The 27,828-nt window shown below is 35.8% G+C and overlaps 1 protein-coding gene across 3 annotated transcripts in view; it reads left to right on the forward strand.

The window, feature by feature from the left end:
- CNTN5 (contactin 5) overlaps positions 1-27,828 on the forward strand; it is a gene marked incomplete at both ends in the record, with an annotated part of 647,340 nt that overhangs the window by 266,931 nt on the left and 352,581 nt on the right. For 2 of the 3 annotated variants that reach the window (XM_079788975.1, XM_079788976.1), the window contains one exon: positions 18,519-18,614. The exons of the other annotated variant lie outside the window; for it this stretch is intronic. In XM_079788975.1, the coding sequence (XP_079645101.1) occupies positions 18,519-18,614 (96 nt within the window). The remainder of the gene's footprint in view (positions 1-18,518; positions 18,615-27,828) is intronic. 3 annotated transcript variants of the gene reach the window in all.

The following is a 27,828-nucleotide window of genomic DNA, read 5'->3' on the forward strand; positions in this document are numbered from 1 at the left end:
TGTAAACATCAACCTGCCCTTTAGTTAGTAACTACGAAGGAGACGTGATCTGTGTAGTAAGTGAAATGAAAAATGAATGCACACTAGCTGCTGGCAAGTATCAAGTGTGGAGATAATCTCTTCAAAAATAACAGATAACAGAAAAAATTAACAATATGGATTTAACAGGAAAGGGAATATCAAAGGAAAGATAAAATGAATCTGAATAATCTGAAGAGGAAAGAAAATAATTACTGTAAAAACCAAGAAAATTTTTTAAAAAAATAAAATGGTTCAACAATCATAATAGAATGCCAAAACATATCATTTATAAAAACAGGAAAAAAAAAAGTATTGACGAGTGAACTGACACAATTAAAGGTGCAGATTGAAAGGAAGTACAAGAAAATGAAAATGAAGAGAGAAAATAAAAGATCAGGAGAAGAAGAGAGAGTGATTTAAGAACACAAAGAGAAATCAATGCAGAAAATTAAGCAAGTATCAAAGACAAAATGGGGTAAACTTTTTAAGTTGTAAATAGAGCCGAATGTGTAGATCATATTGGGCTCATAATATTTTGTGGAAAATAATGAATAAATATTTATAATTTGGCAAGCCAATTTTTAATAACAATGATGAAGAAAATGTAAATATTTCTTTTTAAAATTGAAAAAAAAAATCCAGTTGACCTCAGTCTTCTCTCCTGTGAGCTAAATTATAATGAGCAATGTCCCAGGGGTCAAGGAATTATAACCTAAAAAATATAAATCAGAGAAGTTGATATTCACATCTGAATGTGACACAAACATACTTCAGTTGTGAAAAACTCTGAGAAGTACATCTCATAAGTGCACTTAAAAATTGAAAAGAATTACAATTTAAAATTTAAAAATGATGTTTTACTGTGAAGAGCTAAATACTTCATTTGAAAGCTACTTAATCATAAAACTTACTTAATAGAAGGATAATGTCAAAAATGTGGAAAGCAGAGATAGCTAACATAAACCACAATAATTTAATTAAAACAGTTTTGGGCTCTCAACCAGATTATATTAATAAAGTCAGACAAAAGGAATGAGTAGTAAAAATGAATAGTAGAAAATCCTGCTAAGATTCTCATTTTTAATAGAGAAGAGATTAAAAAGCTGTTACACCATTCTTTATTAATAAAAATGCAATTACATTTTTTTTAAAATGAGACTTTAGAATTAGGTAAGAGAGCTAGCCAGATAGATATAACTATACATGTATATGAATGTAATATATTATAACAAAATCAAGACAAAGAAAAGGGACTTTATTTTAAAAAGAACAGAAAAGGATTCAGTAGGAAAGCTTAAAAAAGGAAACCTCACATAAAATGACAAAATAAGATCAGACATATCAGCTATGACAACAAAAGTAAGTGCATTAAATTACTCTATTGAAATTAAAAGAATATCAGATTATCAAATATATCTATATATATGACATTTATGTCTTCAGCTACACAAAACAAATACATAGATTATATAGAAAAGAATAGGCAAACTATGTTCTAGCAAAAAAATTCGGCAGAGATGGTTATAGAATGTTAGACAAAGTACAAACAAAAGACACTCATTCATTGGGTTCTCATTAGTGCTGGATGTTCTTTCAGATGTTGGGGATAGCATTAAATAATACAGACTCAGTAATAGCCCTTGTGAAGCTTACTGAAGGGAGCCAGGTATTTAATAATAATTGCACAAAGATTTTTACAGTTAAGATAAAGGCAAAGAAAGAACTATTCAGTGTGTAAGCATATAACATTAGGGAAGAAGGTATATATGGAATTGTGACTGAAGAAGTGCTATTTAAGCTCACACATAAAAAAATAAAAATTTAGTGCACAGATACTAGTGTGTGTGCTTGCTTACTGGGTGCACAGCTGTGAGTATTGACGGGTGGGTTAGTGAGAAATAGCAGCACGGCAGGCAGAGGGAATAAGAGGGAGGACTACAATCAAGGAATGAGCTAATAAATTTATATTGATAAAATTATAGTCAATAATGGGAATATATAAAATTTGAACCTTTATGCATTAATAGTAAACTAGACCCATTATTGGGATATCCAGGAGAAACTGGCAAAAGATAGCAGAAGTAAACAACTTTATCATTTATCGCCTAGTCTTCTAAATTTCTAGGAATCTAAAAATGAATTAATATTAGAGAATCTATCCTATATAATAAAGAGATAATATGCAAATTGACCATCATTCCAACACACAAGATGGCTACCCCCATGTGGTCAAAGATGGCCGCCCTCATGTGGACACAAGATGGCTGCTACAAGATGGCCAGCAGGGGAGGGCAGTTGTGGGCAATCAGGCCAGCAGGGGAAGGCAGTTGGGAGGGACCAGCCCTTCAGGGGAGGGCATTTGGGAGTAACCAGGTCTGCAGGAGGTGACCAGGCCAGCATGGGAGGGCAGTTGGGGGCTACCATGCCTACAGGGGGGGGGCAGTTAGGAATGACCGGGCCAGCAGGGGAGGGCAGTTAGGGACAATCGGGCTGGCAAGGGAGCAGTTAGGCATCAATCAGGCTGGCACGGGAGTGGTTAGGGGGTGATCAGGCTGGCAGGCAGAAGCTATTAGGGGCAATAAGGCAGGCAGGCAAGCAAGCAGTTGGGAGTCAGCAGTCCTGGATTGTGAGAGGGATGTCCGACTGCTCATTTAGCCTAAACAGGCAGTCGGACATCCCTTGAGGGGTCCCAGATTGGAGAGATTGGAGAGAGTGCAGGCTGGGCTGAGGGACACACACACCTCCCACCCCCCCATGCACGAGTTTTGTGCACCAGGCCTCTAGTTTAGTATAATATGTCACAGAAATAGATACATTAAAATCTCATTTTCTTATCAGATACTGAAAAGTTAATGGATTAAACTTCTGTATTTAATTTTAAAAAACAGTTGAATGAAACTTAAGTTCTTAGTGAAACTCTCTTAGTTTCATTAAATATACCTCATTGAAAGCAAACATTACTCAATAGAGAAATAGCTTAGGCAGACTGATTGAAGAACAAAAAAAGAGGGGAGCGAGGGCTGGGTGGAGGTGGGTGAAGCAGGGGGTGGGGGGCAGTGGGAGATGGGGAAGCCTGTATTAATATAAATAATAAAAAATAAAAATAAATGAATAAAAATAGAATTGACTTGTGATCCAGCAATCCCACCTCTGGGTATATATATTTGAAGGAAATGAAATCCTTGAAAACCTAGCTGCACTCCCATGCTCACTGCAGCGTTATTCACAAGAGCCAAGGTATGGAAACAAGCTAAGTGCCTGCCAATGGGCGAATGGGCAAAGAAAGTGTGCTGTGTATACAGACAATGCAATGTTATTCAGCCTTAAGAAAGAAGGAAATCCTGACATTTGCAACAAAATGGATGACTCTTGAGTACATTATGCTAAGTGACATAAGACAAAGACAAATACTATATAGTACCATTTACATGTGGAATCTAAAAACAAAAGTCAAACTCATCAAAACAAAGAGTAATATGCTGGTTTCCCAGGGCTGAGGGAAAGCTGATAGGGAAAGGTTAGTAGAAGGGTATGAACTTTCAATTATAAGTGAGTAAGGTGTGTGGATTTAATGTATAACATGGTCATTATAGTACCATAATAATACTGCATTGTATAATTAAAATTTGCCAAGAGAATCAAACTTACATGTTCTCACAAACACAAAAATGGTAAATATGTGAGGTGATGGATGTGTTAAATTGATGGTAGACAAGGTTGCAGGTTTGAGTCCTGCTAAATCAATGTTCCTTTCTCACTCTCTGTCTGTCTTACTTCCTCTCTCTCTAAAATTAATAAAAACATATCCTCAGTTGAGGATTAAAAAAATTGATAGTGGAAATCCTTTCACAATGTATACATATATCAATTATCATGGTGTAAACTTTAAATATATTACAATTTAATTTGCCAATTATACCTCAATAATGTTAAAATATAATAAATAACAAAATCATAAGCTTTTTCAATTTTCCTTTATATAAATTAATATTGATCTTGAAATTCTAACCAATTTATTAAAACAAATGAAATGAGAAAAACACACAATATGTTGTTATTGAAAAGTGGCAAAATTAAGCCTGGCCCTGGCCGGAGTGGCTCAGTTGGTGGAGCAGTATCCATGCACCAAAACGTTGCCTGTTCAACCCCGGTCAGGGCACAACCTAGGGTGCAGGTTTGGAAGGCAACCTATCAATGTTTCTCTCTCATATTGACGTTTCTCTCTTTCTCTCTTTCCCTCCCTTTCTCTCTAAGCATGTCTTTGGGCAAGACTTATTTTTTTTAAAAAAGTGACAAAATTAAGCCGTGTTTGGAAATAGTGGGTTTTTAGAAAGTGATCAGAATAAAGATAAAAACTTCTAAGCTTTAATACGGTAGCTATTCAGGAATTGCAAAAGAAAAAGAAGTGGCAATCACTACACAAGGAAATGTATAATTTCTAGGGGTATTCTTTAAAAAAAATGAAACAAAGAAAATGAAAACAATGCTATTTGAAAGGCAAACTCAATATTTTTTGCTGTATCCTTAGTGTCACTAAGTACCCAGAACAGAGTAAGCATATAATCTATATTTGTTGAAAGAAATATTGAGTTATTGGATAAATGAGCTTCATGAAGCAAATATCTCATGTGATTAGTCTTATAGTCTCAGCAAACTAGTACAGTTTCTTAAACACAGCAAGAATTCAATTAAATTTTATTAATTTAATTAAAATTTAATTATTATTGGTAATAAACCAATTAATCTCCTGGGATTTCTCTTTATATTGTAATGCTCTCTTTTTTCATTATTCTCTTTCTAGACTAACTCATGCCTCCACAATTTTATGTCAATATGGTTCCCATTAAAATGTCTCTTAGTGATTAAGAATGAGGACTCTGGAATCAGATGTCCCACTTGGAATCCCATCTATATTGCTTACCAGCTGTGTGATGTTGAACACTGGTATATAACTTCTCTGAACCTCAATTCCTCATTACAAAATAAATAAACACAAATTTAGACTTATAAAAGTATCTAACCAAAGGGATATCTTTTAAAAATTTAAATGAAATATACATATAAGTATGTACTTTTTAGTTTGGTGGTTGATAGGTATTAGGCTGTCAATAAATGCTATCATCATCATCTTGACTCCATTCTCCATATCTTCTAGAGATTTGGTTTGAGATGCCATTTGAGCTATAAGCTGATAAGATAATCATAATATTTATCACAACTAGTATTGGTCAGATCTTTTCAATTCAAGAACATAGAATGGCTTTCTTTTCATAAAATGTATACTCAGGTCACCACTCAAGGTTTATTCATTCAAAATGTATTAAATACCTAACACAGTTTCTAACACATTATTCAAGCATGCAATGAATATTTGTTTAATGAAGGAAAGTGAACTAATGACAAAATATAAGCTGCTATTTAGTGAAGATAGTACTAGACACTGGACACAGGATGAATATGCTACATATTCATATAAAATAATCATATCAAATACTTATTAAGGATTTACTGTAAGCTAAGGCCTATTACTGGATAAATTGTAAGCATTACCCCCTGATAATGCTTTTTAAGTATTATTATCCCTATATGAAAGTAAGGAAACAGGCTTAAAGAAGCTTGCCTAAAGTTACATGGGTAGTAAGTGGAAGAAACAGAATGCAAACACATGCCTTTCTAATTCTAAATTTTCTACTTTGCAAATATCCTATGTACACATATAATACCTTAATTAAAAAAATTGAATAAATAAATAAATAAATAAAGTCACTTTATAGGCTATATAAAAAGCCATTAACTCTCAAGTAGTAGAACATTATCTATTAAGCCTTCTATTACTCTTAATTTTAGTCGACTAGACCAGAGGTCAGCAAACTATGGCCCATGAGCCAAATCTGTGTTTTTGTATAGCCCACAAGCTAAGGATCTATTTTTACATTTTTAAATGGTTGAAAAATTCAAAAGATAATGCTTTGTGACATAGAAATTACATGATTTTCATATAATTTTCTATTTCTCCTTTTGACCTGCAAAGTCTCAAGTATTTATATCTGACCCTGTAGAGGAAATGTCTGCCTAGCATTGGACTAGATTTTGTGGGATGCCCTTCAGCAATGTGAGTAATGCGTATGCCATAGCTGATTTACAGATAAATGTACCATGACCAAATAGACATATCAGCCCTATAAAATTTCTGGGAACTGTTTTCTTGTGCTTTAATGCTAAAGCAAATATATATATATATATATATATATATATATATATATATATATATATAACCACTAGCATATTGAACTGATATGAAAACCAGTTTTGTTCTCCAAAGAATTTCTTCATGTAATTAATGGGAATTTCCACACAAAAGTAATGTGTTTCCAATAAATGATTTAAATGTGTATTCTTCCATTTAAAAATTATTTGCTACTTTCATGGAGATAAATCATATGAGAAGAGAGCAGTGATTGAGATTTACAGAGGTCAATTTGTAACAAGTGACTTTTTATGTATGCATCATTTACTCATTCATTTATTCAACCTGTAATTATTGAATACCAGGCACTGGACTAACTAAGCATATGTAATACACTGCCAGTGACCTGGTTTCTGACCTGAAATAACTTATTATTTTTATTTTTTCAGCACTGATATGCTGTATAATACATATGTGAGTAGCTACACACAATACATTAAATCTTCCCTAAAGTTTGAGTATTATCCAAAGACCACTTTACATATTCATTCAGCCTAAATGAAGACCACAAATTAAAACTTCCTGAGGTAGTTGAAGCTAGAAAAGAACACTGCTACAAGGGCAAATGGGAGAGATTTACTCTAAGGCAAGGAAGGCATGAGGTTTTTAGCAGAGATCTAAGATAGGTTGGAAATTGATCACTACTCTGCTGAGTTACTAAATAAATAAGCTCCCTAAGATTTTTTAAATTAAACAGGGTGTAAATTATTCAGATAGAACTGTTGAGGTTATAGCTTGTAAAAGAAAAAAAAATGCAAATCTGTGGTACTTGATTTAATTGTGCAACAGCAAATGAGCTAAGGGAATCAAGAAAGCAAACAATTTACATTTTAAAGCATTTGAGCAGGGGGCCAGGAGTGTTGGAAGCGATTTGCAATACTCACAGCAGTTGAAAACAAATTTGGCAGAGCAAAACACTCAAACACACATATTAATTAATTATAGGAAGTTCTGGTAAAAAGAAAGTAAAAATCAAGAGACCAACACAGACATTCTCATGCAATTCAGGACTCAGCTGAATGTGGGAGGGAAAAACTTATTGTTTGGCTCAAATATATAGTACTCAGATACAAAAGTATAATTTTGTATTCAGGGTCAAATAAACTGTTTTTAAAAATCTACTCACCAGTTAATTGTAGTTTTTTATTAGACATCTATATATATATAAAAGCCTAAGTGACCATCTGACCGGCCAACTGTTTTACTGTCTGATGCACGCTGACCACCAGGGGGCAGATGCTCAACACAGGAGCTGGCGAGCTGTGGTGACTTGGCAGCTGCAGTTCTCAGGTGACACACCCAGAACCAGATAGAAGGAGCCCAATTCTGGGATGTGTCACCTGAGAACCACCCTCACAATTGAGGCACACACCCAGCCATGCATGAATTTTGTGCACAGGGCCTCTAGTTTATTAATAATTGCACAAAGATTTTTACAATTAAGATAAAAGCAAAGAAGGAACTATTCAGTGTGTAAGCAAATAACATTATGGAAGTGGGTATATATGGAATTGGGGGATGTCAGAGCACCAGTTTCAGCCCAATTTCCGCAGGCCAGGCTGAGCCTCTAGTATGGAAAATAAGAGCTTGTCCAGAAGAGCTGTTCTGAGTAGGAGCACATAGAGCTAAAAATTTCCTTAGAGGAGTGGAAAGATATACAGCAGAGAGTTGTTTCCCTATAAAAATATGAAGTGTCCCAGAAATTTCAGATATTAATAGAAATAAATTAGATTTTTAAAATCAGACAGGGACACCCTAAGTTCACACAAAGTAGAAGAGCAGACATTCCTGTCAACTTTAAACTTCATAGATCCATCTGGTGGCTTGGAGGTGTTATTACATTCTAGTCTTCACTACATTCTATGAATACAGAAGGATCTTATGTCCCATTTCCCCAAAACTGTATCCTTGGACTAACTCCTTTTACTTTTATCTCCTGCTTAACAAAGACTGGAGCTGCATATATTTATATAGGCAATAAAATATACTATATAAAAGACAATATGTGAAAGACTTTAAATATAATTCATTTTGACATGAATGTAAACTCTCCTAATGTATAATTTAGAAGGTAAGCAAGACACATTTTCTCAATTATCTATAATAATAAAAGCATAATATGCTAATTAGACCAAATGACCTTCCAGATGTCCTTCCGGACAACCTTCCAAATGAAGCCAGGGCTGTAAGGGCCGAGCCCCTTGCACAAATTTCATGCATCAGGCCTCTAGGGGCCGAGACCCAACCCTGTGCCCACCACAGCCTTGTGACCCACAGTTCCTTTCAAGGTGCATGAATTCGTGCACTGGGCCCCTAGTTATATAATATTTATTTTAGCTTTTTTTTCTATGTTCCTTTACCTTAGATCAATCATCATAAAACTACAGAAAAATGTAGTTTTGTAAATAAATGGTATATATTTTATGCCAATAATAATGTTTAAGCCAGTTATCAAAGCAGAAATACAAAATTTCTTTAATTTACTATTCATTGTAATGATAGGTATTAGAAATATTCTATCAAATATTCTTTTTATTGTTGACACTTTACAGATATTCCCCATTTCTCCTCCCTCTATCTAGTCCCTGCCCTGCCCCAGGCCTTTACCACATTATTGTCTGTGTCCATGGGCTATGCATATAAGAATACGTGTTCTTTGGTTGTTAATTTCTTACAGTCCCTCCCACACCCCTCTCCTCTGAGATCTGTCAGTCTGTTCCCTGTTTCCATGCCTCTGGACCTATTTTGTTTGTCAGTTTATTTTGTTCATTAGATTTCACACATAAGTGAGATCATTCGACTGCCTTATTTCACTTTTTATTATACGTATTTACTTTGTATATTTATATACTATATTTATATATATTTATGTTTGCAGATTTAAATAAGTTCTGAATCATAGGTAACATATAATTACACATTAAAATAAGTTCTGAATGATAGCTTGAAGTTAGAACTATAGGCAGTAAATTAAAATAATGGAATGTTTAGTATCTTAGAGATTATCGTGTCCACATTTGGAAAATTGCTCTCTTTCAGGCTATATCTGGCTATACAAGTGTTTCCTTTGGCCTGCACAGTGTTTATTAAAACTGATGACCCCAGGATGAGGCATATACTCATAATTGTTATCTTTCTAGAGGCCTGCTGCACAAGATTCATGCACTTGGGATGGGGGAGTGGTCCCTCAGCCCAGCCTATACCCTCTTGCAATCCGGGAACCCTCGGGGGATGTCCAACTGATGACTCCCACCACTGCTGCTGCGCTTGCCAGCCATGAGCCCTGTGGGAGCACACTGACCACCAGGGGGCAGATCCTGTGTTGAGTGTCTGCCCCCTGGTGGTCAGTGTGCATCATAGCGACTGGTCATTCAGCTGTTCGGTTGATTTGCATATTACCCTTTTATTATATAGGACTAGAGGCCCGGTGCATGAAATTCGTGTGTGTGTGTGGGTTTCCCTCAGCCCAGCCTGCACCCTCTCCAATCTGGGACCCCTCAGGGGATGTCCGACTGTTGGTTTAGGCCCGGCAGTTGGACATCCCTCTCACAATCCTGGACCGCTGGCTCCTAATCGCTCACATGCCTGCCTGCCTGGTCACCCCTAATTGCCCCCCGCTGGCCTGGTCACCCCCAACTACCACCGTCTGCTGGCCTGGTCACCCCTAACTGTCCCCCTGCTGACCTGGTCACCCCACACATCCTGCTGTTCAGTTATTTGGTTGTTCCTCACTAACCCCCCTGCCAGTCTGGTTGCCCCACACAGCCTGCTTGTTCAGTTGTTTGATCATCCCTCACTAACACCCCTGCTGGCCTGGTCATAGGCAGCCATCTTGTGAGGGTGTGAGGGTTAATTTGCATATTACCTCTTTATTATATAGGATACTTGCAACTCCACAGGCAGGTGGGTTTGTTTCCTTTGAATAAACTACATCTCTGATTTATAGATGAAGAAGCAATTACAGGAAGGTTAAACCTTTGCTGCAAATTGCATCGCTAACTAGTAGAAGAGTTCAGATTAGAAGTAATGTGTCATATTTTTCACAACAGTGTTTTTTATAAGATTAATCATAATGATGATAATTGCTTCCATTTATTATGCTGGGCCATGTGTTGTACAAACTGCTTTATATAAATTATTATATTTAAGTCTTAAAAAACTATGATGTATATTATTTATATATATATATATATATATTTATCCTCATTTTACAGATCAAGAAGCTGAAAATGAGGGGTGAAGTAGCTTGTCTAGTTTTACCACTCCGCTTGTAATGATTGTCTATAGGTGGACCAAGGTGCAAGGTGGTCAGGTCGCTATATTCACTCATAGAGCAATTGTTGGCTGTGTACTACCCAAGGAAAGGCTATAATCGTAGGTGACCTGATTCTCTGTAGCAAAGGCAGTCTCCAAAGAGGCCAAGAGCTGAAAGTTGTCTGTCATTGGAACTCCCAAGAGCTGGACCAAGTCCTTCACTGAATGGGAATCATAGGCATACATTGCAGGGTACCCCACAGGTGGAGTATATGTAAGTGGTTTTTAGATTACTTAAGTTTCTCCAGGAATTGTGGGGACGGGGGGAGAGGGAGAAGTGGGGGAAGAAGTAGGAGTTTGTTTTGAAAGAGGGTTGATGTAAAAGTATTGTCTAAAGGAGTGAGAGAGAATGGACTCCATAAAAGTTAAATTGGATGTATAGAAACTCTGCCAGGGTTCATAGGTTTTTGTACAAAGGGCCTGCCTGAAGTTCATGATCATGAATTTAGCAAAACTTGTCATCATTGCTGATGTTTTTCTCCATCCCGATTCCCTTTCCCAGAGGAAAATAGCTAGCTAGTTCAATTTAACAAGCTTGAAGTTGTGCCAGGGGAATAAAATGGAGGGAGAAATGGGAAAGAAATCATGGTTATAGGCAAGGAAGTAATTATCTCATAAGATATTATAAAAAGTAAAATAGCTAAAAAAGACAGATAGGCCCAAAATCTTGATAGACAATAATAAGATCTCTGAGTTTTAGTAATTTATGTATTAAATGAATTGGTTTAACTAAAAAACACCCTTCCCCCAATTTTATGGGTCTAATATTCAAAATCGTAATAAGTGCTATATTATCTCTGTTATATTTTTCTTTTCAATGCTTGGCCTTATAATTTCCTGATACTTTTAATTAATTTAACACTGATCTTAGTTTGGAAAAAAATTAGAAGTAAGCAAATAATTTGTTTTTAATGAAATTGCTTACCCAAAATATAAAAAGTTAAGTCAAATGTCTAAAACCCCTGCCTGGGTTCATAGACTATTATCACATTAGTTAAACAAGTTTATATACAACTTTCACATTTGAGATTACTTCAGGACATATATTATTCACAGCTGAAGTAGCTTTTTGTATTGCATATCAAGATACCAAAGAAAAGACCTAAGATCAAAAACATTTTTTTCACACTCTTTGGATAATTTATCTTTTTACAAGAGCAATTACAATTTACTGTTTTACTTATAATGTAGATAAAATTTTCTCTTTCAAGGCAAACTTACACTAGCATGCTTTAATTTTCTCTTAATTGAAAACCCTTTGGATTATTCATATTTAAAAATATGTAAAGTGAAAATGGCAAGCCATAGCAAGAGATTATTCATCTGACCTGTCATAAAAAACCAAGGGAAACATGGGAATGAACAAACTTTCATTATAACATGTCATTATATCTTGTAGACTTCCCTCACCACATGTCCAGCTGTATCTTTATTCAATTCTTATCTTCATGTAATAGATGGAAAGTACTGATTTCAGAGAGGAACGGGGAGGGAGAGTTAGAAACATCAATGATGAGAGAGAATCATTGATTGGCTGCCTCCTGCATGTCCCCTACTAGGGATTGAGCCCACAACCTGGGCAATGTGTCCTTGACCAGTAATGAACCCAGGACCCTTCGGTCCACAGGCCAACGCTCTATCCACTGAGCCAAACTGGCTAGGGCGGAAAGTATTTTTTAACATACCTCTAATTAACTCAACTGATATTCTTAAAAGACAAATTTTATTAACAATTAACCTTTTTTATTGATTTCAGAGAGGGAGGGAGGGAGATAGAAACATCAATGATGAAAAAGAATCATTGATTGGCTGCCTCCTGCATGCCCCCAACAGGGGATTGAACCCACAACCCAGGTATGTGCCCTGACCAGGAATCCAACAGGTACCTCCTGGCTCATAGGTCAATGTTCAACCACTGAGCCATGCTGGCCAGGCTATAAGTAACATTTTTTAAAAGTGATGTGATATCTCATCACAGATGACATAACAAATGTTTTAAAGAATTGTAGCATGACTTCATGAGAAAAATGCATTGAAAATGCCAATTTATATCTCCCAAAATAAATATAAGAGTTATTTTTCCATTTTTTAATAAATTCTCAATTCTGTCTTTCATCTGTCAGAAATTATTTCTAATAAGAGATTCTTATGAAGATTATTTACAAATTCCTAAAACCAACTTGGTCTCTCTTCCAAATGTTGGATTGCTTTTGTTCTCATACCTTTTTCAAACAACCACATTGAGTTTGATTTGCCAACTCACTAGTTATTCACTGTGTGACAATAGCCCTGTTTTTAGTTCATTTTCACATATATTTAATAATTTTTAAAACAGAGAATTTCATATTTAATTTCCAGAATGCCTGACATAGAGTGTGTTGGTAGGCACTATGATTATTCATCCTCAATTTCCTTGTATTTCTCTTTGTTTTAAACATTTTAGAATGTTAAAGATAGTTTCTGAATGAGGTCTGATCAATTTTCACTACAGGATATTTACATAGGACACAAAAATCTGACAATGATCTGAATAATCCTATGATAATAATAGGAACAAGAGTAACACTGTCAAAAGGGAGGCAAGACTTCAATAGGCCATCACCTTGCAAGTGAAGCAGCAACACCAAGTCAATACTAGAAAACCCGTCAGAGGTTTTTATAGAAACCATAGAAGTGAAAACCATGAGGCCCCTCAGAAAGAGCACCCCTCGTAGCTTCTCAAGCTTACAATCTTATATACGGATTTGATAATGAGACTTCAGCATTAATTAAACTCAAAAGTGTTTTGCCGTTTTCAATTTTTTTTACTTTCTGTAAAGATTCAAACTCAATTTCACGAAGTTTAGAACTCATGCATCCTCTCAGTATTCATAGCACTTTTAACCTGGAGAATTAATTGAGAATGCCTGGAGCACTGACAGGCTGAAACTGCTGGCACCGCCCCCAGGATGGAGGTGTAGCCCAGCACAATTACAAAGGAGCACTCCATGCCCACTCCTTCCTCCAGACTCACAACTCCCGCAAGCCAGACATTGCCACTTATTTTTAACAGGTTTAAGTCTAGGAAATTAGTGTCCAGGAGACAAATGAACCTCAGCACATCATTTCTAATTGTCTAAGATTTGTCCTCTCGCCTTGACCCCTTTTCCCTCCCTTCCCAATAACTTGCTAATCTACTGTATTAAACAACTATAAGATCGGTGTTCAGGACCCCTTATGCACTTTTCTTCTTGCCAGTTTCCTGTAACTCTCTTTCTCCCCAACACTTTAAAATGTTTCACCTTTCTAGGGAATGTCTTTTGAAATATTGTGTGTGTGTGTGTGTGTGTGTGTGTGTGTGTGTGCGCGCGTGTGTTTCACACTATAACTATTTAACGTATTTCAGTGGGTAAAAATCTTCCTACTTAGTTTGCGAAGTTGCTCAGACCTCTGTACCAACCACCGTGAGCTCTATGAAGTCTTGCAGGAGAATTTCTCTTAGATCTTTTCTTTTAAAAATTTTATTTTATTGTTGACAGTATTACAAATGCATCCCATTTTCTCCTCCCAACCCCCACCCCAGGCCTTCCCCATGCTATTGTCTGTGTCCATAGGTAATGCATATATGCATATATGTTCTTTGGTTTATCTCTTCCTGTTCCCTTCCCCCACTTTCAACCCTCAGATCTGTTATTCCTCTTAGATCTTAATATCCAGTAACACTGTACTTCTCCTGAGTTACTAAAAGTTTTGACCTTACAGTAACCATGATCTCTAAAACTAGGGGCTCATTCATCTTTGTTTTGGTCCTTGTAAGTTTAGCATCAAATTTATTGTCAACTTCTAATAATTTACAAATGTATATAACACACTAGAGCCCCGGTGCTTGAAATTCTTGCACGGGTATGGTCCCTAGGCCTGGCCTGCGATCAGGGCCATCTTCCCCAGCTGCCTGCAGCTGGCTCCTCCCCATGCGGCCACCCACACCCAGTTCCCCATTCGCCATCAGGTTATCGGTGCTTGATGGCGGGAGGAAGGGACCAAGAGGTGGTCAGTGCACTCATAGTGACTGGTCCAACAGTCGTTCTGGTTGTTTTGCCTTTGCCGTTAGGGTCAATTTACATACTACCCTTTTATCATATAGGATAGAGGCCTGGTGCACGGGTGGGGGCTGGCTGGCCTACCCTGAAGGGAGTCCTGGATCAGGGTGGGGGGAGCCTGCTGGGGGATGGGGCTGGCCAGGGCAGGGGCCGCAGGGTTTGCAGGCTGGCCCCACCCCCGATTGGGGGTTGGAGGACCCCGTTGGGGGGCAGGGCTGGCCTGGGCGAGGGGCCTGGGGTGGTTTGCAGGCCGGCCACACCCCCGGCTACATCTGGTCTAATTAGCATATTATACTTTCATTAGTATAGATATTCTTAAGTGCTTATCTTACCCTATATATAGTATTCTTACCACACACACTCTGCCTTCACTTGGAATTTGTCAACTACCTCTTTTTCTTTTTGTATTATATACATATATATTTTAAACTGCCTCAATCCTTTGTGGAATAATTCAGGGAAGAAAAGAAAGGAGTCAAGAAGGCATTCAGAAAGGAGGGAAGGCAGGAGAAAGGGAGGAAGGGAGGAAGGAAGGGAAAAGAAAAGGAAAGAAGAAACCTAAAAAGTATATGTGTGTGTGTTTGTATGTGTGTGTGTATGTATATATATATGAGAGAGAGAGAGAGAGAGAGAGAGAGAGAGAGAGAGAGAGAGTTGGTATATTTGTGTGCTTGTAGCTTACATTTAACAGAATAATGAAAGCATCCGCATGGGAAATGTGCATGGCATATGGTATGCACTGGTAACTCATAAGTATGACGGTGACAGTTAGAAGCTATGATGGTTTGGGCTCGTGCATCTATTCAGTGGCACAGACTCCTCTGAGCTGGGTCTTTGGACAGTTGGCCCAAGTATGTATGATTAGCTCATACATCTATATATTTTCTCTGCAGCTCTTCTGGATCACCAGTACCTATCTTAGTGTTCGATGTGAAGTTTGCACTGATAAAATTTTGCTAAATGAATTGAAGAAATTTGTCTCCCATCTTGTCAACAAGCTTCAAATCACACATCCTAAATCTACATTCTGTCATGTGAAGCTCTCAATTCCATCATTAATTTGCACACCTCTTTTTCTTCGCATGGTTTATCGAGAATGAATAGGTATAATAATTTTGTAAGCTTCAGTTCTGGTTAAAGCTCCACTATTAAACTGCATGAGCTTCTGAACTTGGAAAAAGCATGAGAAAAGACACAGCCCAGGGCCCTGTGAGTCTTGACCACAAACTTTCTCTTCCAGCCTATTGCTTATATATTTGCCCATACCCTTTAGAGTAAGTCCAGAAAAGGATTTATTTCAGTTCACATTTTAAACCTGGATCTTTTGTTTCATTTCTCTCCTTGATATATCAGAATGTGTATCTATTAAATAATGCGATAAGCACCAAAGTTCTTTGATGAGTACCTCCCAAGAGATTAGCTGCTTTCTGTTAGCAATGAGATAAAAACAACAGCTTTATTGTCACTCAGATTGCTCTCTTTAGTTGTCATCCCCACTCCAACCAAGAAATTTCCTCATAAATCATTCTGCCTCAGATCAAGCAGAATCTTGAGTGACACAAGGACCACTTTTACATTACAAAAATATTTCACTTTTTTTTATAGGCAGAAGGATTTAAATTAGAAAAACGCACTCTCCATAAAAATGCAGACCTCTTTTCAGTGTTTCTCTATATGTCTTTATGAAATATAAAAATGATTTATTCACAATTGAAAAAAAATCAACTTGTGTTTGTACAGCTGGTCCTAGGAAATAATGACACAGAGACAATTCCACAAGGACATGTTGAATTGTACCAGTGTTAACAGGTGACACAAAATAATTATAGACGAACGTTATCTTTTGGGTCATTGTGATCTCAAAACACAATTCAGGTCATAACAATTTCATAATTTTCTTTTCTGCTTTGTGTCTATTTTCTAGCTCATACCTATACTTGACGTTCTCAGGAATAGGCATTAATTTAGTACTGTTTTCTATTAAAATATTCTTTTTAACTATAATAGGTTGATTGGAAATGTCGTAATAAGCATAATATAACGTTGTAGTGGTAAATGTGTCGGAAGCTACACTTATACTTTTCAGAAACCATTTAGGAAATAGAGTTAAAATAAATTGATATCCAAATAGCTTTCCAGAGTTTATAAATTCAATGAAAATGAAAAGAAGAAAGTAAAACTATGTATTCTCTGAAGAGATGTGACATCCCTGCTGCAAGCATGCCTTACGGGGCAGCTCCTGCACTGTGCTGAGCAGAGGCAAAGCAAGTCAACTTAGAAACCATGCCATGCTTTGTTTTCATATTGAGATCACTTGTTGAAAAAAAAGAAAACTTCTATCTCTAAGAATTTAAAGCCATGAATCACAGATATCTGAAAATGGATGAACTTGATTTTCACTAGAAGTTAGTGTGTACGTTCTCAAATGTAAACAACAACCACCAAAAAAAGTAGAACTAGGACAATGCTCTCTTGCCACGTGGAGACACACATAAATATTTATAATGAAACACAGAATCATGTGTAAAATGCTAAACACTTTTTTAAATAATGAATACCTCTTTGGCTACTTATTTGTCATTCTGCCATTACTATTTATTAGCCCTTTATGATTTTGAATGTATTTAGGATTATTTTATTATAAATTCAGCATATAAGTAAATTGTTAACCATCTCTCACAATATCCTAGAATGGTTCTTAGGATATTGAAGCTAATGATTTATCTCCTTCATATCCACTTAATATATTTTCCTTGACTGCTTGTTTTAATCATTTGTCAGATTAACAAAGATTAAATTTGAGGGTCTACATTGTATTACTCTAAAATATACTATTTTATCATGAAATATGAAAAGTTTAAGAAAGTCTCTTTTACAATTGATGAATAATGGAAGGAAAGGCAGAACGTTTTCCACAAGCATTTCTCACCATGGGAACATGTTTTTACAGACTGAGAATTCTGGGACAATGTTTACTTATGAAAATACTGAGCTCCTACCATTTCTAAGAAACTATTCTAAGAATCATGTCTTTGATCAACCTAGCCCAAGAAATGGGAAAGGTACATATGTACTGAACTATGAATGTATTAATAAACAATATGAGAAATGCAAATATTACACATAATTCTTTTTTAGGTGACTTTATTTTTAGGAAAGTATTCAAAATTGTGGAAATGTCACATAATTTAAGGGAAAGCAATTGAACCCCAATTAATGCTATAACCCTTCAGATCTATACGAGTTTTGATCGCTGTAATACTCCCAGGGTAATCAAAATAGATGAGTGTAATTAATTCATAAGGCCATTCCAGGCTTCTATAAAATGAAAGCAACATGACTGATCCACTCACATTTAGAGAAAAAGATCATTTTATAGCTTCGTTATGTTTTGCTAGAGCACAAGTCTCTAATTTGACAAAAGCATGCTAGGTTTTACACATGGTTTCCAGCATGACATAAAATGAGGCATGTGGTTGGACAGCAGGTACCCCTAACCACTTCTATTTCTCTTCTCACTATGAATGAATGGGTTTTATTGGCAGTAGAAAAATCAATACGTAGGAAATATGATAAAGAAATAAAAGAAAGATATTATGTGTTATAACTGTATTGTCTAATTTCTTCTTGCACTGGCAACTTGTATGCCCTATAGATAAAGAGTGTGTATACAGTCTGAAAATGATGGTACTTAAAATGGGCTGGCATAGATTTCTTTTTAAGGCCCTCCTATCACTGCTTAACAAACAAGAAGAAACCTTGTCTGGATAGGAGAGAAAAGTAAGTACAAGTTACAAAAGTAGTAGTTCTTTACACTCTTTTAAGCCCTGTATCTAAATGCTGTGTTATGTTGACAGATCTGGGGAATTTTAGTGGCCGGACGAGAAGTGCAGTGTCTGTGAGGGAAGGCCAGGGGGTTGTTCTGCTGTGCTCGCCTCCGCCTCATTCACCAGGTACAGTAGGATTCATTCTCTATTGTTGCTGCTCTCCTTGTACTACATGCTCACACTTTAGAGGGTGCATTGACTGGGGAACCTTCTAGGTGAAATGTGCATGGTTTTCTTGAAATGTGTCAGAGTTCCAGGCGTGTAATTAAAGATCATATACTCGAAATATCACCGGACAAGAGACTGAGCTCCTGTGATAACATTGTTTTATTGCCATTCTCACTCCTGACTGTTGAAGTTATGTCTCTGCCTGCCACCAGTGAGGAATATATTGCCTGGAGCACAGGGGAAGTGATAAGCTGAGAGAGTAAAAAGCTTTCAAAATTATTGGGAGTGTCAGAGTTGAGTTAACTGAATACCAATGTGCATCTTGTTTCAGAAGATAAGCTGGACACTGCGTTGTGTATGGTATTTATCACACTGAAACAAAAACTGCTAAGACATATTTTTATGAGTTTCAAATAAAACTATAGTATACTTATCATTTTTTGGCTACTGGAGCTCTTGTAAAAGTCATGACTAGGTAAGTACTTTATGGAGTTTGGAGTAATATGATAGTAGATTGTGCTCAGGTTAATTATAGTCCCTTTTGCCAACTCAAAGCTAATTATACTCATTTTGTTTGAGTCCTATAATTTAAAAGGAGTACCTCTTTGTGCCTCAGTATAGCAGTGTCCAGCATCTGAGAGAGAAAGAGAGTCAATGTCTACTTCTATCTGAGAAATAATGAAGACCTTAGAGTTAACAATTGAAAACAGAATTCAGGGTCCTGGCATCTCAATAATTTCTTTTTTCTTTTCTTTTTTTTTTTTTTTTAGTGTTGAAAGCCACACTTGTTTTTAGGTTGTACTATTGGTCTAAAAAAGGGGTCCAATTTTTATCATAAATTACAATAGGACCTTGTTCAATTTTCTTAAGAGTTTCTCACCTTTACCTGATCCTCCTCCTAATGTTTTTAATGGAAAGAAAAGTACATTATATTTCAAAAAGAAAATGTTTGAAACAATTTTGTTTTGAAATTATTGGTAGTAATAATTTCTGAGTTGCACCTACTTACATGTCATTTCAGTTACTTCATTCCTTCTGTGATTTTTACTAGTCTCACCTGCATGTGATTTAAGATCTAGATTCTTTTAAGACAATGTGTTTTAACTCTTTCCTTATAGATAAGACAAAATAATTTTAAACAAGTTTAGGAAAATCCTATAGCATTAATATATGTCATGTCTAATGGGTTATTAGACAGATTTTGTTTTAAAAGCAGCGTTAGATGAATAATTACTATGGATAAAAAGGAGGCTGAGGAAGAGGAAAACCAATAGGCTCCTTAGAGGATGAAAGTATTCATTGGCAGACTTATAGGAATGAAGCACATGAAGTGACTCATGTGGGAAAAAGCAAGATTTTCTGAGATATAATTTATATTGCAAGGCTGTTGGAACATGTTTTAAAAAGAAGTTAAATGGCAGAGGATGGTATAAGAAATAAAACTGCAAGCCTACATACACATATACAGATTATCCAATTTGCAAAGAAAACTATATAGAAAAGATTTCCAGTGGGAAAGAAATAGCGTAATGAATTGCATACATGATAAGTATAAGATAAAAATATGTATTAGTAATTGATTAAATAAAAATGTGATCTCAAGTTGAGAGTATAAGAGAAAAGCCAGATGATTGCTATTGTAGATAAGTCATAAGAAATATTAGACTGATTATATAACTTAAGATTGCAGGACAGGTTGTATTCTACTAAGTACTCATTGTTATGTCAAAGTATCTACTCAAACATCAGTGTTATCACAACAAAGTTGCACGGGAGATATGCATGACCCAGTATAGCTCAGCATTCAGGCCAATGTCTAACACTTACCAGATGAGTTGTTACTCTGATCAGCCAAATCCTACACATCTTTATCTTTGTTGACTATGTCTTCAAGATTCTGGCTCCAATGGAAACTTTTATATTCCCTGAAGCTATAGCTTTCCTGCAGCCTTTTATAGTTATGGCTGTTTATTCTCTCAAATTATATGTACATTGTGAGTTTGAAACGTATATATCTCCTTTTTCCTCATTGCCCATTCTCTGTTATTCCTCTTTGCAAACCCTCAGTTTTGAATTTCAAGCCATCAGACTCTACTCTTCCTTGTTGCAGTCATCAACACACTCCCTGCTCATTCCCTTTATTCCTTGAGATTTTTCTCCATCCCCTCTCTCAGTTGATAACCATTTTATTGTGAAAGGAAAGCAATTAGAAGATAATGCCCACAGCCCACAACCTTCTTCACCAAATCACACACTCATTAGCTTCTGTACTGACTGGCTCTAGCTTCCCTTTTTTAATATAGAGACATTATTGTGCTTCTAAGGGTAATTCCTAAACTTGTGGCCTGTAGTTCTTTTTCTCCTTCTCCTCCTCCTCCTCCTCCTCCTCCTCCTCCTCCTCCTCCTCCTCCTCCTCCTTCTCCTCTTCCTCTTCTTCCTCCTTCTCCTCTCCTCCTCCTCCTTCTCCTCTTCCTCTTCTTCCTCCTTCTCCTCTCCTCCTCCTCCTTCCCTTTCTTCTTCTTTTTCCTTCTTTCTTCTCCTTCCCCTCCTCCTCCTCCTTCTTCTTTTTACCTAGCTAAAGAAGTCACTTCAGTAATTCTCTCTTCTGCATCTTTACCAGAGATTGTTTATTCCCTTCTGGATCATTCTCAGCATCATGCAGCATTACTTCCCTTCCTCCACCTAAAAGCACAACAAAGCAAAGCTCTCTTGACTCATGTCCTCTTTCAGCTATTACCGAATTTTTTTTCCTGCTCCTCTTCATATCAAAACTCTTCAAAAGCTTAGTCTGTGCGTATGCTATCTAGTTCCTCTCCTCTAATTCTGTCTTTCTGTCTCTTTCTGGTATCTCTCTGATTCCTGTTCCCTGTTTCTTTCTCTCTTTTTAACAGATTGAGGTGAAATGTGATTCACATTATCCACATGGAAAAATAAAATGTGGCATTTTAGAGTTTTGCCAAAGGAACAAACTGAAACCTGGAGTATTGAATTTACTAGTTGAGACCACAACCATATTGAGACATAGTGCTTTAATTTTAATGCCTTACTTAATCAATTAAAAGGAAAAAATTTAAAGTGTTTTGGAGAAGTTGAGTCAAAAATTCTTGCTGAAGAGGCAGAGTAAGTGTAGAAAGAATAATCCAGGACTACTCAGTGAAAGAGCATTGGGTTTGATACCTGCTGTGGCACCTATTAGCTATGACCTCAACTTTGATTTAGTGAGGTGAGATTGTATTTTGTGACATGAGCAAATAACATGTACATACTAGAAATCTACAACCCAGATTTCTGTCTCATCTAAATAGTCATATAGATCATCATCTTATCATCACATACCTATTTAACTGATGCATTATTTTATTTTGTTTCCCACTTTTGTTTTGCTTCCTTCTTTAAAGTCATAATTAGTTTATCTTATTTTATCAGATATTTATTATATGAAGTGTTGAAAGTAAAAGTTTACTAATATTTTTTTATCTCCCTTAGTAGATTAAAAATTTATAAATTAATGATTTCAGAGAGGAAGGTAGAGGGAGTGAGAGATAGAAACATCAATGAGAGAGAATCATTGATTGGCTGCCTCTTGCATGCCCCTTCCTGGGGATGGAGCCCACAATTCAGGCATGTGCCCTGACCGGGAACTGAAGTGTGACCTCCTGGTTCATAGGTTGATACTCAGCCACTGAGCAACAGTGGCTGGGCAGATTATAAATTCTTTATGGGTACAAAACTTGCCACAAATTTCTTATATTTCCAATGCTTAGCACAGTTCTTGACACTTGGTAGGTATTCACTTACTGCATGTTAAAGAACTGACTGAATGTGCTGATTCTAACAGTTAAGTTTTATAGGGTTTTAGATAGTTCCTATCAGCCTCCTGGTATCAGTTTATTGCAACCCATATTTATGACAGATATTTGGGTCACCTAATATTACATTCAAATATTACAATTTCAAAGTATAACAACTACTATGATTCAGAGGTAACTATGAAATTATAATTAGTTTATACATCAGAGAATATTAAATAATATTCAGAAATCGCCCCAAAATCTATTTTCTCATTACCTCAAATGGATGTGTATAGTGAACAATTTTCTGTGAATAAAAACAAAAGCTAGAATAGCCTTTTTTGCTAAATTTTCCTGTTTACTTCCCAAGAGATCTTATTAATTCCTGTCAGTAACATCTGTGAATGAATGCATCTTGATTGGATACTGAAGGACTTATTCATGTACCAGAAAATAAATATATTTTTCTAAAGTATTAATCACATCTGCTCAAGATTATTTTGGTTGCTAAAAAAAACCTCTGTCAGTTTAATGACTTTGAAATTCAAGGTTATACTGTAAAGAATATCTGTGTGGAAATGTACAAATAATCCCGATAAAACTTATAACAATATAAAGCATTATTTTATGGTTTAGAGGTTATCACCACAGATACTTTGAAAAAAAGAAGTCAATAACTACATTTTACTTTAAACATGTTTTGGTCCTATGTTGTGCAAAAACATAAATCTACTGGTAAGAGACACATTGAAGTTGGACTTAAAATGTACAAAATACTATGTTCTAGTTAAAAAAATATATATGACTATACCACTGTACAATATAATAATCATATTTTCACAATTAGTATGCTATGTAATTCTTGAAAAATATATGAGAGTTAGAGATTATTATGATGCCTGTTGTATTGATGAAGAATCTAAGCTTTAGAAAGATTAAATAAAACACTTAAGCTCTCATACTTAGCAAATATGGAACCAGGGTTTCAATCTTTGGTATATTTTATACCATACTAGAGGCCCGTTGCATGAAGATTCGTGCACGAATAGGCCTTCCTTCACCTGGCTGCTGGCACCGGTTTTCCTCAGGCACCCAGGACCCAGGCCTTCACTCCAGCCAGCTGGGGAACCGGCAGTCTTTGCTCCCAGCCAGCTGGGAGCTTGCAGCCTTTGCTCCCGGCCCAAGTGCTGCTCCTGTAGCTCCCTCCGCCCCTGCCCTCCTCCTCATAGTAGGCGTCCCACTCTGCCTGGCCACTCTGCGCCTGCATATGCAAATTAACTCACCATCTTTGTTGAGTTAATTTGCATACTCACTCCTGATTGGCTGGTGGGCGTCACGGAGATATGGTCAATTTGCATGTTTCTCTTTTATTAGTGTAGATAAGGTTCATTTTGGTTAAAGCTTTACTAAAATTTTTATAGCATGAATATAAAGAAGACTTTTTTAACAATGGAATTATAGACTTCTCAAAAATAATGCTTATTTTATTATTATATCAAATGTTTTACTTATCTTTTTATTCAATAAATTTTTACTGAGTGCCTATTCTCTTTTAACTAATGAGTTTAGGCTGTTTATATTTATTTCTACTATCTTAATTTGAACTAGTAACCCTGTTTTTTCTATAATTTATTTGCCCTCTTTTCATATTCACTATCATTTTTTAAATAACAGAAGGTTTTTTAATTGTATTTTTTCTTTCTACTCATTTCAAAATTATATATTTTATTTCTGTTATTTTAGAAATTATACATAAAATCATAATGTGGCTACATGACATCATTTGATCACTTTAAATTTTATTGGTAATTAATTGATCTATTTATTCATTGTCAAATAGAATTTGAAGAAGAAATGGAACTCAAGTTTATTGCACTGTGACTATTTCCTATTAACTAAGAAATAAAGTTCATTTAGAACAAAAAAAGACTAGTTGAATTATGGATACCTATAGTTATAACAGAAAATTGAATAGATACATTTGAAGTCTAGAAAAGGAATATGAGCAAAATATTATGACTTTAGGCATAATCAACATAAGATTGTTAAGGATTTCTCAGGGACACTGTTTACAGTAAGAATAGCATATACTTTTATTTCTGTACTAAATAGAAGAGGGAAAAAGAACTAGTTGTTTAGTTTCTATAATACCAAACAATTTAAATAACTTCCAGTTACTAGAAGAATTTGTGCATTTATGGGCATAGTTTAGGGATATTTCAAATCTACATTGAAATTACTAATATCTACAAGCTTACATTTTTTCCTCCAAATGGTTGTACATTTAAGTTACTTACTAAGATGCAAATGATTCATGGACTAAGGATTGTATTACTGTAGTTCTCAAACATTCAAGCTCTAGAAGCCTGAAAGGTTAATGCATCTCATAGATGCTCAGGAGCACCAGGCACTCTAAGGTTGTGGTTATATCCTAAGGTGACCAGATTTTAACATTGGTAAAGCGGGACACCATTGACCAGGGGGGGAGGTGTTCTTGATTAAAAATTTGGTCTATATGGAGCAACAAAAATTTTCATAGAACGCAAAAATAGTATTGTAATATATTTTTTTAAATTTCAACATAAGTACAATTTACAAATATAATAAATAAAAAGTTATGTATAGTATTATTTTATTCTTTGGCATATTTCTCACTTGAGTGATTTTTTTTTTTAGTAGATTGCTGTCGTTGTTTAAAAGGTCATGAATTTGCCATAACGTAAGTTGTAAGTGTCACTTTCAAGGCCGGCGCTAGACTTTTTGCCACCACTATAAAATATAAATAATACGAGTACTGTCTGCTAAATTCAAGAAAATTTATGTATTTATGAAATCAATAAATAAATTACTTACCTAAATTATCTGAATAGCTGATTTGTAATGACATCACTTGTTTAACTAGCTTACTAGCACGCAGTACGATGTGTATCGTCTGAGAGACAGTTACAAAATGTTTTCTTCGTTGCCAATCCCAAAAAATGCCATTGTTCATTAAGTCCAAACAATGGTGGTCGAATTCTAACAACTGATCAAGAATGCGAACTTTGATAAGCAGTTCTCGATAATCAGTTCTCAACAATTATTTGTTATTATTAAAGTTTAACATTATAAAATTAACAAAAATAATATAAAACTCATATCCTGGCTAAATAGCCACATGGCCGCCGAAAACCGTATATTCCCTTCCCGTTCTCCCGCTGTTCCCTAGCTTGTCGTACATTCTTTCCAAAAATCGGGACTTTTTTAAAACGCCGCAGGACGCGGGATAAATTGTTAAAAATCGTGACTGTCCTGCCAAAAGCGGGACGTCTGGTCACCTTATTATATCCTCAAGAGGAAATAGCCAGAATTATTCTTTGCATCTCTGTTATTTGCAGAGAACAAGGTACAAAAAGAGCATAAACGATGCAAAAGCTGTCCCAACAAACTTGACAATAAATAGAAGAAACACATAATGCAACTCATTGCCAGAGAAAAAGTATAAAATATAAGGAACATATTTCAAAAATATTTTATCATTTTTTAAAATTCTACTGACCAGACACCTAATTTACATAAACTGTTCTCAATTCTAACAGCCGAGTATCTTTTTGCCTTGGTGATCTTGTGAAGTTATGTGGTATTGAGTCCCAAGCAAAAGAAATTTTCAGTCTTGGATACATCTGATTCCCTACAAATTAAAAACTATAGACACAGGTCCATCAGCTCTCAGAAACATGCTTTGCAAGCCAACCAGTCCCTTTACCATCACTCCTTCAATCACCGAACCATGGTGGCATCCTTGTCACTCAGGGGGATTACTAGTTAGTGCTGAATAGATACTGGTCTCAAAGTAAAGGAGAATAAAACCATAATAATTGGTTATATAGTAAGAACCAAAAAAACTAGATTAAGGGCATTATGTAAAAATGTACAGATGAAACATTTTATTTCTGCATATATATTTTGAGCCATCATTGAATATAGTAGAATGTATAAAGTAATGATCTATATAGCAAATCTCCTGTGCTTAAACACACTGCAAATACAGTAAATTGAACTTGGTTGTGTCTTTCACAGTTCCTCTAATATATCTTTTTTTTTTCAATTTAGAAAAATACTCAAACAGCAATGGCCACTGGAGGACTAATAACCCTGGTCCTGTCCCAGAAGCTAAACCTTAGCAGCCCCTCATTGCCCATAGCCCTGGGACTCCTCCTCTGTGAAGTATTGGTTAAAATAGAGCTAAGGAGGCATTCAGGTTTCATGTATAAGCTATAACACTCAGCTGAGACATTTTATACTAAAAAAATAGAATTTTTGTTTACTTTAGAGTGAAAATATTTTTACCTCAACCTAATGTAAAACAGGGAGACAGGTTCACAAGCCTCAAATCCACTGTAGAACCAGGTTCTGTATAACTAAACAGAACCAGAGAGTACAAGTAGGTGGTCCCCGAAACAATGTGAATGGGATGAGGGATACTACATAGTAACTGCTTCTAAATAGTATACTAAACTATTCATAATATTTCACCTGGAATTTTGACTCAGAGAGCCAGGGATTCCTATCCTGACTCTGACACTTAATTGGCTTTGTTGGTTAAATTAAGCCTGATCTTTTCTGTAAAGAAAGAGCAATAAAAACTACCTCACAGGACTGTTGTAAAAATGAAGAGATCATTTATGTAAAGCAATTAGCCTGATGCTTAGAGGATAGTATTAAATTCAATTTTTCTTGAAGATTTATCTTCAAGAATCCTCTTTAAAATGCTTGTGAGAGAGGTGACACCTTCAATTATTAGCTGCTAACATTAATTACCAGTTGGCAGGTATTAGTTGCCATCAAACTGACAAGGCAATTAGAAGATGAGTGGCACTTGGAAATGGGAATCTGAGGGTTTTCGATGGGAAAGGGATCAGAGAAGAGAAAAATAAAACCAGACAGTGAAGTGAAAGGGCACCAGGTATCATTGCTCTCTTCAGGGGTTTCCTCATCCCAGAATAGTTGGTACCAGATATTATTCTCATAGAACAGATCTCTATAAAATGGGAACCAAGATTTTATAAAGATGAAAACAAAGCATTCGGTTGATTTTTTTTTCTTCAAAAATGAAATTTTACATCACAAAATCTAAGCCTCATAACTTTAAAATTATTTAATAACTGCAACTATGAGAAAAAACAACTCAAGAAGTAGTTTTGCACCCCTTTTCCTACAAAATAGTAAGATAGTATGACACTCCCTGCTTCAACCTTTGTGCCAAGATAACAAAAACTAATTGTCCCCAAAATATCTGAGTCCAGCAATTTTCCCAAGGTCTTTATTAATTATTTGATGTCTAATTCTTACATGTCAAATCATGTATGATCCGCATGCTTGTAGTTACTGGTCACTTGATT

This window comes from Cnephaeus nilssonii (assembly GCF_951640355.1).
Source record: "Cnephaeus nilssonii genome assembly, chromosome: 13".
Taxonomy (NCBI): domain Eukaryota; kingdom Metazoa; phylum Chordata; class Mammalia; order Chiroptera; family Vespertilionidae; genus Cnephaeus; species Cnephaeus nilssonii.